The 14,080-nt window shown below is 37.8% G+C and overlaps 1 protein-coding gene across 1 annotated transcript; it reads right to left on the bottom strand.

Moving 5' to 3' along the window:
- Positions 1-4,887: 4,887 nt before the first annotated feature.
- Positions 4,888-14,080, bottom strand: LOC131938880 (F-box only protein 39-like). Its single transcript, XM_059297102.1, has 8 exons — positions 13,934-14,080; positions 12,257-12,509; positions 11,649-11,924; positions 10,272-10,427; positions 7,835-8,034; positions 7,105-7,239; positions 6,897-6,970; positions 4,888-6,153 (listed from the first exon to the last, which is right to left on the bottom strand). Exons 1-8 carry the CDS (start codon positions 13,997-13,999, stop codon positions 5,967-5,969), a joined length of 1,347 nt encoding a protein of 448 aa, XP_059153085.1. The 5' UTR covers positions 14,000-14,080; the 3' UTR covers positions 4,888-5,966.

Raw genomic sequence — 14,080 nt, 5'->3', positions numbered from 1 at the left:
TACCTGACTCAAAGGTACCTGACTCAAAGGTACCTGACTCCAACCCACGCAATGGTACCTGACTCTACTCCACCCAGCTCTAATGGGTACCTGACTCTAGTCCACCCAGCTCTAATGGGTACTTGACTCTACTCCACCCAGCTCTAATGGGTACCTGACTCTAGTCCACCCAGATCTGATGGGTACTTGACTCTACTCCACCCAGCTCTAATGGGTACCTGACTCTAGTCCACCCAAGTCTCATGGGTACCTGACTCTACTCCACCCAGCTCTAATGGGTACCTGACTCTAGTCCACCCAAGTCTCATGGGTACCTGACTCTAGTCCACCCAAGTCTGATGGGTACCTGACTCAAATTAACCTAACTCCAACCCATGCAACGATGATGGTACCTGACTCTTGTCCACCCAGCTCTGATGGGTACCTGACGGGTACCTGACTCTTGTCCACCCAGCTCTGATGGTACCTGACTCTAGTCCATCCAGCTCTCTGATGGGTACCTGACTCTAGTCCACCCAGCTATGATGGTACCTGACTCTAGTCCACCCAGCTATGATGGTACCTGACTCTAGTCCACCCAGCTCTAATGGGTACCTTACTCTTGATAGTGTTGTCTTTGTTTCTAAATCGAAACCAAAACCAAATCACCACCTCAACTTTAAATTTTACCGGAAACGAACAATGTCATTGAAAACGGATATTTATCCAGAATCGGCATTTCAATTGGTTTGATACTAGATCTATTTGATACAATGTGGTGACACTTTAGTAGGTATTTCGATAGAGTGGTCTGTGATATTTTGGCGGGTATATTAAAGCAGTGTGGTGACATATTGGTGGGTATAGTGATACAGTAGGTTGTGACACATGAGTGGTTATATTGATATTTTGTAATGACTCAATAGTGGGTATATTGATACACTGTGGTGACACATGGGTATATTGATACACTGTGGTGACACATGTGTATATTGATACACTTTTCTTGTCACATTGTACCATTATATGACACCGCAACCGTTTTATACTGGTACTTACAGAGCACTAATTCATACTGTCCATGGTCCAGTTAAAGTAGAGTTCACCTGAAGGGATGTGCGGTCAGTACGATGCATATCAGCAGTTACCTTCCCCAACGTCAGCCAAGTACCCATCAGAGCTGAGTAGACTCTGGGACATCCTACCTACTTGAGCCCAGGATACGAACTCGAGACTTACTTATTGTCAGTCAATCGCTGTGCCATTCGTTCCATGTGACTATTGATACGAGCATCGTATATATGCACTTTAATGCTTTAACAGCTTTATATTATGCATATTTAGAAAATTGTCAATGATTATATTAAAAATTAATAATCTATAGTATGCAACCAACGTTTTCCGTGTATTAGTCCAACGATTTTAGAATCATAATACATTTCAATATATGTTTAAATTGAGAGCTGATGGAAGAGATTATCCTAAAATTATTTATCCCAGGGTAAGTTGTCAGTTATTCAATTTTATCCCATGTTAAGTTGTCAGTCACTTGGTTTATTTCACATGTTAAGGTAAATGTTCTTTAATCCAATGGTTAGTTTAGTAGTTTTTTAGTCAGTTCTTTAAAAACGAACAGTGTATCGGTCATTAAAATTAATCGAAACAAAACTAGAAACTGACAAAAATATTTTAATTTTTTTTATTATACTCTTTTCTGTTTACCGAATCATAATGGCTATTTTTAAATTTTAGCTCTCCATTTCAGGATAAGAAGATCAACAAGTTTTATGAAGACATCATTGGCAAGATTTTCTAAACAAGCCTGGGTAGCTGCGTTTTATCAGACATCTTCTTCTGGATAAGTGGCTCACGTTTTAATTAATTATCTCATAACTAATCTCACATTTTTAATTGGATGTACTCTGTTGATAAGTGATATCAAAATTCTATGTAAATAGCCACTTGCACATAATGTTAACATAGCACAGGTAATCAGTAAATTATTGTAGATTTAAACTATTTGCAATCATGATTTTACAACTACTTTTGTGAACAAATGTAACACTTATTTTATATGTTTGATATTACTAGACCAGTGGCGTCGCGAGATCGGGTGTCACCCAGTGCGGCACTTAATGGTGTCACCCCCCCCCCCAGAGGCGTAGCGATCCTTCCTGGGGACAAACTTTCAAGTTTTCGATTTGCACCCCCGTCAAACTTTCGATTTGCACCCCTACCCCCTCAAGTTTTCGATTTGCACCCCCCCTCAAACTTTCCATTTGCGCCCCCCCCCCTCAAGTTTTTCTCTATATATTTTGCTATTTTTTGCCTTGGTGTCACCCCCCTAAATGGTGTCACCCGGTGCATTCCGCACCCCCGCCCCCCCCCCCCCTCGCTACGCCCCTGTACTAGACTACACGTTATTCTTGAATAACAGTGTGTTTCGAGGGTCATCAATAAATGACGTCATGTTTATTTGACGATTTTTATCTTTCCCTTCCCACTGTCACTTATCTTAACAAAAAGTCAGACCCCACATTCAAAAAGTGGCCACACCTCAGGTAACATGTTATTGTTTTTTAAAAATACCTGTTTCGGCTAAGCATGGGTCTAAACACCCTACTTTTTACATGCTGATAATACAGAAAGTGGTAAACTCTACTTTACCTGCCCAAGTTGGGATAGGAATCTTTATCATTTATATATTTAAAAAAATACTGAAAAAAATGTAACATTGACATGCTGTCTCTCAAACCCATACCACCGGCATGGTAACTATTACACTATCAACTCAGCTATCTGGGTGCTTTCGATTACGTGTAAAATTAGTTGGGTAGTTTACTTAGAGAGTCCGCGTAAGAAACTTGAGTTACGGACTAAAATAGTTCAATAAAGAGGTTCAATATGGATTGTATTTTTGTTGTGTATTGCTTATTGTTGTATGTTTTTCTTTTTAGCTGATTATTTTTTGTTTTGGCCTTAAAATTCGTTTTTCGGTATAAGTTGCGATTATTCCTGTACGTTTTAAGGGACTACTATTAAGTCCCTGTATTTTTCTGTAAAACTATTTTTGGTTTGGCCTTAACATCAAATGACGTCACAAAGCCGGTGAAAGTTAAAGTTTTTGAGAAAAAATCTGCTTGTTTTAAATTCTATAATTCAAGTGGTATTTCTACCAATGAATATATCGATACATTAATTAACGTCTTTAAATGAATTTGTGATTAACAGCTTGGTAAAAAAGAACATCATTTTCTACCTAAATACGTATTTTACTGCTCTCTTCATAGTGCAGATTCTCTCATGTAACCAAATAGACAAACAAAAAAATAAATATACAAACTAGTAAACAAACTTGAGTTGTAGTAGTATACTAGACTACCCGTTATGTAGTTAGATAACTGTGGGTTTCGGGGGGGGGGGGAGGTCATCCATAAATGACATCACGTCTGTCACTCAAAGGCGTAGCGACCCTTTTCTGCGCCCGGGGACAAAATTTTCGATTTGAACCCCCCGCCCCCCGCCCCCTCCCCGGCAAGATTTCGATATGCACCCCCCTCAAACTTTCGATGTGCACCCCCCCCCACCCCCTCAAGGTTTCGATTTGCACCCCCCCCCCCCTCAAACTTTCGATTTGCACCCCCCCTCAACATTTCAATTTATTTTTCCAACCCATTTTGGCGCCCCCTAAGGTCGGTGCCCGGGGACATATGTACCCTTCGCCCCCACCCCCCTCGCTACGCTACTGCAGTGTCACTTATCGTCACAAAAAAACAGACCCCACATTCAAACATGTTTTTTATCATATAAAAACACCGAAAACAACGATTTCGGACTATCCCTTCATATGCTGACGTCACAGGTGACTTACTCAACCCTACTTCACCTGCCCAGTGTCCCACCAAGTCTCAGACAACATGTTTTTATCGTTTAAAAAAACCATTCCAGCCGAGCATGTCTCTGACCACACTATCCCTTCATATGCTTAGGACAAACAAACAGGTGCACTCTACTTCACCTGCCCTGTGCCCCGCGAGGTGCTGATAGTGAACCTTGTCATTCACATGTAGGCCTTAGGAAAAATAATTGAAAACGTTGTATAAAGAAAATATATTATTTAACTAATACTAAAGTCATAGTTCTAAACTTTTATATAAATTGTGGTTAATCTACCCATGAATATATCTAAAAATTAATTAACGGCTTTAAATTAGTTTGTAATTAACAGTGTGTTTAAGAAGGAACAATATTTACCACTCAAAATACCATTTAACAAATCAGAAAAACAAACAAACAAAAAATGAGTTATCAAACATCACTATTCAGTCAAAGTTAAGCTATTGTTCTAAAACTTTAAAACAAATGTGGTTAATCTACGTATGAATAAATCAATAAATTAATTAACGTCTTTAAATAAATGTGTCTGTCTGCAATAAAAAATTATTCTCTACCTACATACTATTTTACAGCCCCCCATATAAAGCAGTTTCCTTACAGTAAGAAATCAGACAAACAAATAAATATTCAAACATGTAAACAAAGTTGAGTTTTAGTAGTATTAGATAGATTTATTTCTTTTTTTTTACATCTTATTATTTATATAAACAAATGGCGACGAGAATGTAGACTATATAATTGTTTAAAGAGTACGTATTTCATTTTTCAGGCTATTGTGTTGAACAGAGATTTAAAAAAAAAATAACTGTTTTTTTTAAATTGAATGGTATATAAACAACTGAAAAATGTATATATATATATATATATATATATATATATATATATATATATATATATATATATATATATATATTAATTACAATAAAATAATTTCGAATACGAATGTAAATGTTATAGAAAATACACTAACTGTACTACTTAATTTTTTTTTTAAAATTAACATGCATTTTCTGTAGATAAACTAGCAATAGCTACATAATTCGTCTTCTGCTAAATATGTTTTAGCACCTATTCGATGCATGAAGCTAATATGCTCTAATCAATTGCATAGTATTTTCTTTACATGCTTAACTTCTGTCTACTGCATGATACGTTAGATCAATATCATCATTGAATGCGGTTAATCGAATGGTTAAATTCTGGGTACCATGCAACACACGAACCTATGATAAAATATTGATTTTCTGTGAAGGACAGCTAGTTGATCATTTTTGTGTTGATCATATTAAAATGTAACCTGCACAGTGAATTTATTTTAATATAGACCCTTCTTTGAAATGGGATCTAAAGGTAAAGAAAGAAACTTAAATAGTACAGCCTGTATTAAATAAAGTGTTTACAGTTTTAAAAAATTACAGACGCAAAACGATAAACGTTGTTAACCTAAGTAGCTGAAAAAAGTATACAAGTTTTTAATGTTTGAAATCTCTAACTATAAATTGTTATGCAGTGGTCTAATTGACGTTTAAATAAAATATCATTACTGGGTTTTTTTCCCTATCTACAATGATTTCTAAATTGTTTTAATACAGAGATTTCATTGCAATTGATTCCCTTGATCAAGTATACAATCAAATATGGGAAATAATTAACTCTAAATGCATTTGGAACTACTTTTTATGTTATTATCAGTAAATATTATTATACAAATCAAGAGTTTTTCTGACATTTTTCTCCGGTTGGTAACTTAAAATCACCGAGTAGGAGGGGTGCAATTATCAGCTTTTTAGTATTGTTTTCATCATTGTTATTGTTCTAGAACTGCTGGCCTCCATGTTATTGTTCTAGAACTGTTTACCTCCATACTATGGCTCCTGCGCTAACCCTATGTCTAAGATCTCAACAAACCATCGCTAATCAGCTTTCAATAGTTGTCTCTTCATCTAGCTCATCTTGACATTGATAAATTGATTGCAAGTCAAAACTTAAAACAAATAGTTAAATGGACCCATTTTTTAAAGGATAAATGAAAAACACAGATGCTAATGTGTACTACCTTGTTTTACCACCGATCTAAAAAAAAACATTCGTCAACTGGTCAACCCGGTGAACTCTCCTGACCCCACCTTCACAACTTGACCGTTCAGTGTGACGTCACATGACACTGGACATCGCGTCATGACATCTTTTATTGCCAGCATGTACATCTCTACGTCACCACTCTTGCAGCTTTTCAAACACAGGGACAAGGTTTCCAGATTTTTGCACGCCTGCAAACTATGGACACACAGGTAGGGTAGGAATATCAGCATTACATCCATTGATTATACACAGGTAGGGTAGAAATAACAGCATTATATCCATTGGTGATACACATCACAAACGCACACCTTATCTAACATTTGAGCATTGTGCTGACTACACCATTTCGACGGGCTCAAGAAACATACAAACTGTAGTTCATCGACCCTATAGTTCGTTAGATCTAGAAGGAGAACTTTACAACTTTATCTGTGAGTTACAACATACCAACTCTCCCGCCACTGATCAGTGGAAAAAAAATATAGAAATAGAAAATTGGTTTTATTGATTTAGAAAACATCAAATATCCAAAAAGATATATAATGATTATAATGTAGGCATAACATCTTGCTACAGCTTAGGCGATGTGTTTAACTATTTACAAACAAGGCCGGCACTACCTATAAGGCGAACTAGGCGGTCGCCTTGGGCGCTGGCCGTAAGAGGGCGCCAAAATGGGTTGGAAAAACTAATTGAAAGTTTGAAGGGGGGGGTGCAAGTCGAAAGTTTAGGGGGGGTGGGGTGCAAATCGAAAGTTTGTCACCGGGGACACGAAAAAAATTGAGGGGGAGGGGGGGTGCGCTTATAATAAGTTTTCCCTATGGCGCTTAATAACCTGGCGCCGGCACTGCTTACAACTCAAACAACTAATGTGGTTTAGACAAAATACCTATTTAAAAAGCCTCAAAACACAGAAGAGCAAATCAGAGTTCACCTACCTTTTGAACACAAGCTCAAAGCGTTCTGTGTCAGGGCGGACACCCGATTTTACATGAAGGTGGTGTAAGGTATTCTGTAAACACAGACCAATTATATGATTATAATCCTGAGAGTTTTTATATTCAAGATTCATAAGCGTCAATTAGCCCACCTGAAAGTTATGTATCTACTTTTTGCATACTACTGGGTCCCTCTGATCCCCCTCACCTGAAAGTTCTGTGCCACATGTTGAAAGAACTTCTCTAAGTTCTCTATAGCGATGGCGTCACCAGCTTTCCACTTGACTTGATAGAGCGGCATGGATGGTGTGAGTATCAATGTTGGGTCTTGGGAGTACGACTCCTGCATGGAATAAGGTTCAAATTACTTTGCAATTCTGTATAGAATTATGTCTGATCCTCTTGGAAATAATACAATGTTACTCAGTGTAATAAATAAATAAAATAATAAATTCAACGTGAGCAGTTTGTTGAGCTACTGCAGTAAAAGCGGATGTGTGCAGAGGCGTAGCTGGGGGGAGCGGGGAGACATATGTGTTGGGTTGGAAAAACAAATTGAAAAGTTTGAGGGGGTGTTGGTAAATCAAACGTTAGGGGGGGGGGTGTAAATCAAAAGTTTGAGGGGGGTGCAAATGGAAAGTTTGATGGGGGAGGGGGTGCAAATCGGAATTTTGAGGGGTGCGGATCGAAAGTTTGAGGGGGGGGGGTGCAAATCGAAAGTTTGTCCCCGGCCGCCGGGAAGGGTCGCTACGCCTCTGTATGTGTGTTAAAACTGTTAGCAGACAGACACAACTTTTAGGTTAATATCAAAAGTAAACTGATGTTAATATTTCCTGCCTTTCTTTTTTTTTTGGTGTTTATTAAAAATTGTTATACTGAAGGTTTGTAAAATCTTTTTATACTGAAGGTTTTTATGCATTTTTAAAACATCGGCTCACATATTTGTGCTTGATGTGAAAAATCGCTTTTAGCTCAGGACAGGCCGCTGTAAGCTTCTCCCATGCTAGAGGGGTTATTCGACTTTCTAACTTTGGGATTTCGTCAGCACGAACTGTGATCACCTTGAGGCTGGTATTTGTATTGGCTGCCAAGCTGAGCAGCAGGTCATCTTCCAGATAACCATAGCTGAGGTCAAGTTCTGAAAGTCACAAGGCCTCTCGTTATGTGGAATATGGTAAACACACGAGAAGAACATACGAAACTAAATATTACGGATATATAGCGTCAGTCTTTTGAGAATTGGGCGCTGTGTGGTCAAGGTCTTGTTAGAGTTAGGTGGTCAAGGTCTTGTAAGAGTTAGGTGGTCAAGGTCTTGCTAGAGTTAGGTGGTCAAGGTCTTGTTAGAGTTAGGTGGTCAAGGTCTTGTTAGAGTTAGGTGGTCAAGGTCTTGCTAGAGTTAGGTGGTCAAGGTCTTGTTAGAGTTAGGTGGTCAAGGTCTTGTTAGCGTTAGGTGGTCAAGGTCTTGTAAGAGTTAGGTGGTCAAGGTCTTGTTAGAGTTAGGTGGTCAAGGTCTTGTAAGAGTTAGGTGGTCAAGGTCTTGTAAGAGTTAGGTGGTCAAGGTCTTGTTAGAGTTAGGTGGTCAAGGTCTTGTTAGAGTTAGGTGGTCAAGGTCTTGTTAGAGTTAGGTGGTCAAGGTCTTGTTAGAGTTAGGTGGTCAAGGTCTTGCTAGAGTTAGGTGGTCAAGGTCTTGCTAGAGTTAGGTGGTCAAGGTTTTGTTAGAGTTAGGTGGTCAAGGTCTTGTTAGAGTTAGGTGGTCAAGGTCTTGTAAGAGTTAGGTGGTCAAGGTCTTGCTAGAGTTAGGTGGTCAAGGTCTTGTTAGAGTTAGGTGGTCAAGGTCTTGTTAGAGTTAGGTGGTCAAGGTCTTGCTAGAGTTAGGTGGTCAAGGTCTTGTTAGAGTTAGGTGGTCAAGGTCTTGTTAGCGTTAGGTGGTCAAGGTCTTGTAAGAGTTAGGTGGTCAAGGTCTTGTTAGAGTTAGGTGGTCAAGGTCTTGTAAGAGTTAGGTGGTCAAGGTCTTGTAAGAGTTAGGTGGTCAAGGTCTTGTTAGAGTTAGGTGGTCAAGGTCTTGTTAGAGTTAGGTGGTCAAGGTCTTGTTAGAGTTAGGTGGTCAAGGTCTTGTTAGAGTTAGGTGGTCAAGGTCTTGCTAGAGTTAGGTGGTCAAGGTCTTGCTAGAGTTAGGTGGTCAAGGTTTTGTTAGAGTTAGGTGGTCAAGGTCTTGTTAGAGTTAGGTGGTCAAGGTCTTGTTAGAGTTAGGTGGTCAAGGTCTTGCTAGAGTTAGGTGGTCAAGGTCTTGTAAGAGTTAGGTGGTCAAGGTCTTGTTAGAGTTGTGAGGTCAAGGTCTTGTTAGAGTTAGGTGGTCAAGGTCTTTTAAGAGTTAGGTGGTCAAGGTCTTGTAAGAGTTAGGTGGTCAAGGTCTTGCTAGAGTTAGGTGGTCAAGGTCTTGTTAGAGTTGGGTGTACAAGGTCTTGTTAGAGTTAGGTGGTCAAGGTCTTGCTAGAGTTACGTGGTCAAGGTCTTGTTAGAGTTAGGTGGTCAAGGTCTTGTAAGAGTTAGGTGGTCAAGGTCTTGTTAGAGTTAGGTGGTCAAGGTCTTGTAAGAGTTAGGTGGTCAAGGTCTTGTAAGAGTTAGGTGGTCAAGGTCTTGTAAGAGTTAGGTGGTCAAGGTCTTGCTAGAGTTAGGTGGTCAAGGTCTTGTTAGAGTTAGGTGGTCAAGTTCTTGTTAGAGTTAGGTGGTCAAGGTCTTGCTAGAGTTAGGTGGTCAAGGTCTTGTTAGAGTTAGGTGGTCAAGGTCTTGCTAGAGGTAGGTGGTCAAGGTCTTGCTAGAGTTAGGTGGTCAAGGTCTTGCTAGAGTTAGGTGGTCAAAATCTTGTTAGAGTTAGGTGGTCAAGGTCTTGTTAGAGTTAAGTGGTCAATGTCTTGTTAGAGTTAGGTGGTCAAGGTCTTGCAAGATATAGATGGTCAAGATCGAATCAGAGCTTAGTGGTTAAAATCTGTTCAGAGTTAAGATGTGTGTTGTTAAGGTCTTGTTAGAGTTGCGTTGTAAGAGTCTGGTCTGAGTTAGTGAGTCAAGATCTTATCAGCATTGGGTGGTATTGTTAGAGTTGGATGGTCAAGGTACTTTTAAAACGGAATGAACTGCTACATTGAGAAGTGTTTGTCTACTCTCCAGACTAAATAGCAATTAATGAACACGAGAGATAATCAGAGTTTACTTCCATGTACATTTATAAGCACCATCATAAGCCATCACACTTCTACATAGGCAAATAAATGATTGATTATTCATTACATTAATAATAATAGTTATTTACTTAAAATGTGCAAGACTAGAAAAAAATATTAATTCATGTAACTATAAAAATGACGTAATTCATCCCACCTGATAACTTGCTGAAACCAGAGATGGCGTTTCGAAATTGCGGAAGATAACTCATGCTATTATGGAAACTACTTTTCAAGCTAACGAGCCTGGCGATAGCAAGGGTATGTAGCGTGGTGGCGCAGTGTTTGCCAGCTGCTATCAGCAATTTCATGCCTTGGGATATATAAATAAACTTTCTACTTATTGTTTAATTATGTTAGGCGATACATGAGCATGTTTTTGTTTAGATTATCTGATACATGAGCATGTTTTTGTTTTGATTATCTGATACATGAGCATGTTTTTGTTTTGATTATCTGATACATGAGCATGTATTTGTTTTAATTATCTGATACATGAGCATGTTTTTGTTTTGATTATCTGATACATGAGCATGTATTTGTTTTGATTATCTGATACATGAGCATGTTTTTGTTTTGATTATCTGATACATGAGCATGTATTTGTTTTGATTATCTGATACATGAACATGTATTTGTTTTGATTATTTGATACATGAGCATGCTTTTGTTTTGATTATCTGATACATGAGCATGTATTTGTTTTGATTATCTGATACATGAGCATGTTTTTGTTTAGATTATCTGATACATTAGCATGTTTTTGTTTAGATTATCTGATACATTAGCATGTTTTTGTTTTGATTATCTGATACATGAGCATGTTTTTGTTTAGATTATCTGATACATGAGCATGTATTTGTTTTGATTATCTGATACATTAGCATGTACTTGTTTTGATTATCTGATACATGAGCATGTTTTTGTTTAGATTATCTGATACATGAGCATGTTTTTGTTTAGATTATCTGATACATGAGCATGTATTTGTTTAGATTATCTGATACATTAGCATGTACTTGTTTTGATTATCTGATACATGAGCATGTTTTTGTTTAGATTATCTGATACATGAGCATGTTTTTGTTTAGATTATCTGATACATGAGCATGTTTTTGTTTAGATTATCTGATACATTAGCAGTATAAAATGTCCAAAAATAATCTACCCCACTGAGCCACAATTAGGTCAACTTTAAGACAAACCTTGTTACATTTATGCAGTGGCGTAGCGAGGTCGGGTGTCACCCGGTGCGGCACTTAATGGTGTCACCCCCCCCCCCCCTCATATTTTCGATTTGCACCCCCCCCTCCAACTTTCAATTTGCACCCCCTCCCTCAAGTTTTTCTCTATATATTTTGCTACGCCTCTGCATTTACGTAATTGAACTGTCTTGTAGACACCCAACGTCTCGCCGTCTATCCCGCCCCTCGTGTTGTTTCTATTGACACATCTCTCTAAGCCCAACATAAACGGACCATACTTCTCTGTAAGCCCACCACTACAGGCCCGATGTTAGACTGTCTTAACTAACCTTGCCTCACGGTAATAGAATCATCCTCGAAACAGAACCTCACAGACTTTTCGCTATTGCTAAGGTCAAGGACACGAAGCTGTCGCTGGGCTTTCAAGAATCTCTTCAGGAGTTTAGTGACCTCAGACAACGGCATTCTTTCCGCCCCACCGCAATACGTTTCCAAACTGTTCATATTTTTCAGTCTGAAGGTCAACAGCTGGTGATTCTCTGAATTCAAAAGGCTGGCTAAAAACAGATACATCTTCTCCGAAGAAGAAGGGCGGTATTCCAATACTATTCAAAGCAAGAAAATTTACATGTGATTTACTCATGAAACTGCACTAGTAATTTACTCATGAATCTATACAAGTAATTTACTCATGAAATTAGATATGTAATTTACTAATGAAATTACACAATTAATTTACGCATTAAAGTACACATGTAATTTACGCATGAAATTACACATGTAATATACTCTTAAAAAGTACACATGTAATTTACGCATGAAATTACACATGTAATATACTCTTAAAAAGTACACATGTAATTTACTCATGTAATTAAGTTTCAGACAGGCTGACACATACACATACATTTTTACTATACTCTGTTGTGTGACTTACCCAATTGAAGATTTTCAAGTTTTTTACATTCTGCCTTAATATGACGTAATGTTTTGCCGGCGATTTCAACAAACCTAATGGCCTTCTCGTCGCTCTTGTCGTCAAAAACAAAATCTCCGGACTGCCACAGAGTCGGCACTGAGAGTGGACGGAGCCAGGACTTGCAGGTGAGGGCGGCGTGGTACTTGTCGCTGTTGCTAAGGTAACTGAAGACGTGCAGCAAAATCTCGTTCGGCAGCTGGCTCCAGTCAGGCTGAAATTGTATTAAACAATAGTTGCCAGGTAGACACCTGGTAGCGACCCGGGAGATCTATTAGCTTAGGTAGAAAGGCCTAGAGCGTTTTTACAAGTCACTTATTCACGGTTTGTATATTGGTTTCACTGAATTGATGCAGAAAAGAGTTTGAAATAATTTTTATTACTTAGAAACACAGCTGAAAACGCATTTAATTTTCCCCCTGTTCGGCGCCCACCAAAGTCGGCGCCCCCTAAGTTTGTCGCCCCCTAAGGTCGGCACCCCCTAAAGTCGGCACCTCGGACGACTAACCCACCCTCTCTCCTATTATATTAAAACTTTAAAATTATGTAGTCCTACCATGTTTTTGAAATAAATCTAGTATATAAAGTTCAGATGTATTTTTTTTTTTAAATTGTTAAAACTTTATTTTATAGAATTTTTATTCAACAGTTGGGCGGATAAATTCCTGTATTAAAATAAAACAGAAGATTGGCAGATTCCAGTTATCTAAAATATTCATACATTTCCCATTATGCGCAAATACTTCCTAATTGGTACTTGTTGGAAACAAAAAAGCATATTGTGTTTGCTTATATGTGTTTTGTGTAGCACCATAATAGCTAACTGATAGTAAGCCCCTTGTCTTCAGCTATGCCACAACAGTGTGGTTGCTTTTCCAGTACTTTGTTCTGGTCATGTTGAAATCATGTTAAAATCATGTTGAAATTATGTTGAAATCATGTTGAAATCATGTTGAAATCATGTTGAAATCATGTTGAAATCATGCTGAAATCATGTTAAAATTATGTTGAAATCATGTTGAAATCATGTTAAAATTATGTTGAAATCATGTTGAAATCATGTTGAAATCATGTTGAAATCGCGTTGAAATCATGTTAAAATTATGTTGAAATCATGTTGAAATCATGTTGAAATCATGTTGAAATCGTGTTGAAATCGTGTTGAAATCATGTTGAAATCATGTTAAAATCGTGTTGAAATCATGTTGAAATCATGTTGAAATCATTTTGAAATCATGTTGAAATCATGTTGAAATCATGTTGAAATCCATGTTGAAATCCATGTTCTAGAATTGATGGTGTTGTTTGTTAGTAATTTCAGTTTTTAAATAAAAGAATTTTTTAAAAATGCTTTGTAGGCTTATACAAATACAAGACAATCATATTTAAATACATTTCCATACGAATAGAAATGGAAGGGAAGCTACTCTAAATGATATTTTCTCGAGATGGCTGCTGTTTTTTATAGCAAAGTTACTATCTCTCATCAATGATGATCTATTATTAATTATCTATAACATTTTATTAAAATATACGAAAATATACTCATATAGACACATTCATTAATTCACTCTCCCCCACACTACTTGTTTTGGCCGAATTCACGACGCTACACTAATGTTTTACCCGTGACTTTACCTGTGTAGTTCCACCCATGACAAAATCTACAGCTGCCTGTTTGAGACTGCTTAAATAAAATGCCATGGTAACCTAGAGGGTTGGTGCAGTTTTTTTTATCTGGTTTAATTGAAGGTGAATTTTTATAAATATTTACAGTCGCGCCAT

Source organism: Physella acuta, unplaced genomic scaffold (genome assembly GCF_028476545.2).
Source record: "Physella acuta isolate Inbredline_101_S28 unplaced genomic scaffold, ASM2847654v3 ptg000258l, whole genome shotgun sequence".
Taxonomy (NCBI): domain Eukaryota; kingdom Metazoa; phylum Mollusca; class Gastropoda; family Physidae; genus Physella; species Physella acuta.
This window is presented reverse-complemented; position numbering and strand designations above follow the sequence as displayed.

Coding starts and splice junctions, on each gene's coding strand:
- LOC131938880 (XM_059297102.1), bottom strand. CDS start 13,999: ATGGCATTTTATTTAAGCAGTCTCAAACAGGCAGCTGTAGATTTTGTC. Junction 11,925..12,256: donor ACTTGAAAATCTTCAATTGG/GTAAGTCACACA, acceptor TGCTTTGAATAG/TATTGGAATACCGCCCTTCT. Junction 8,035..10,271: donor TGGTTTCAGCAAGTTATCAG/GTGGGATGAATT, acceptor TGTGACTTTCAG/AACTTGACCTCAGCTATGGT.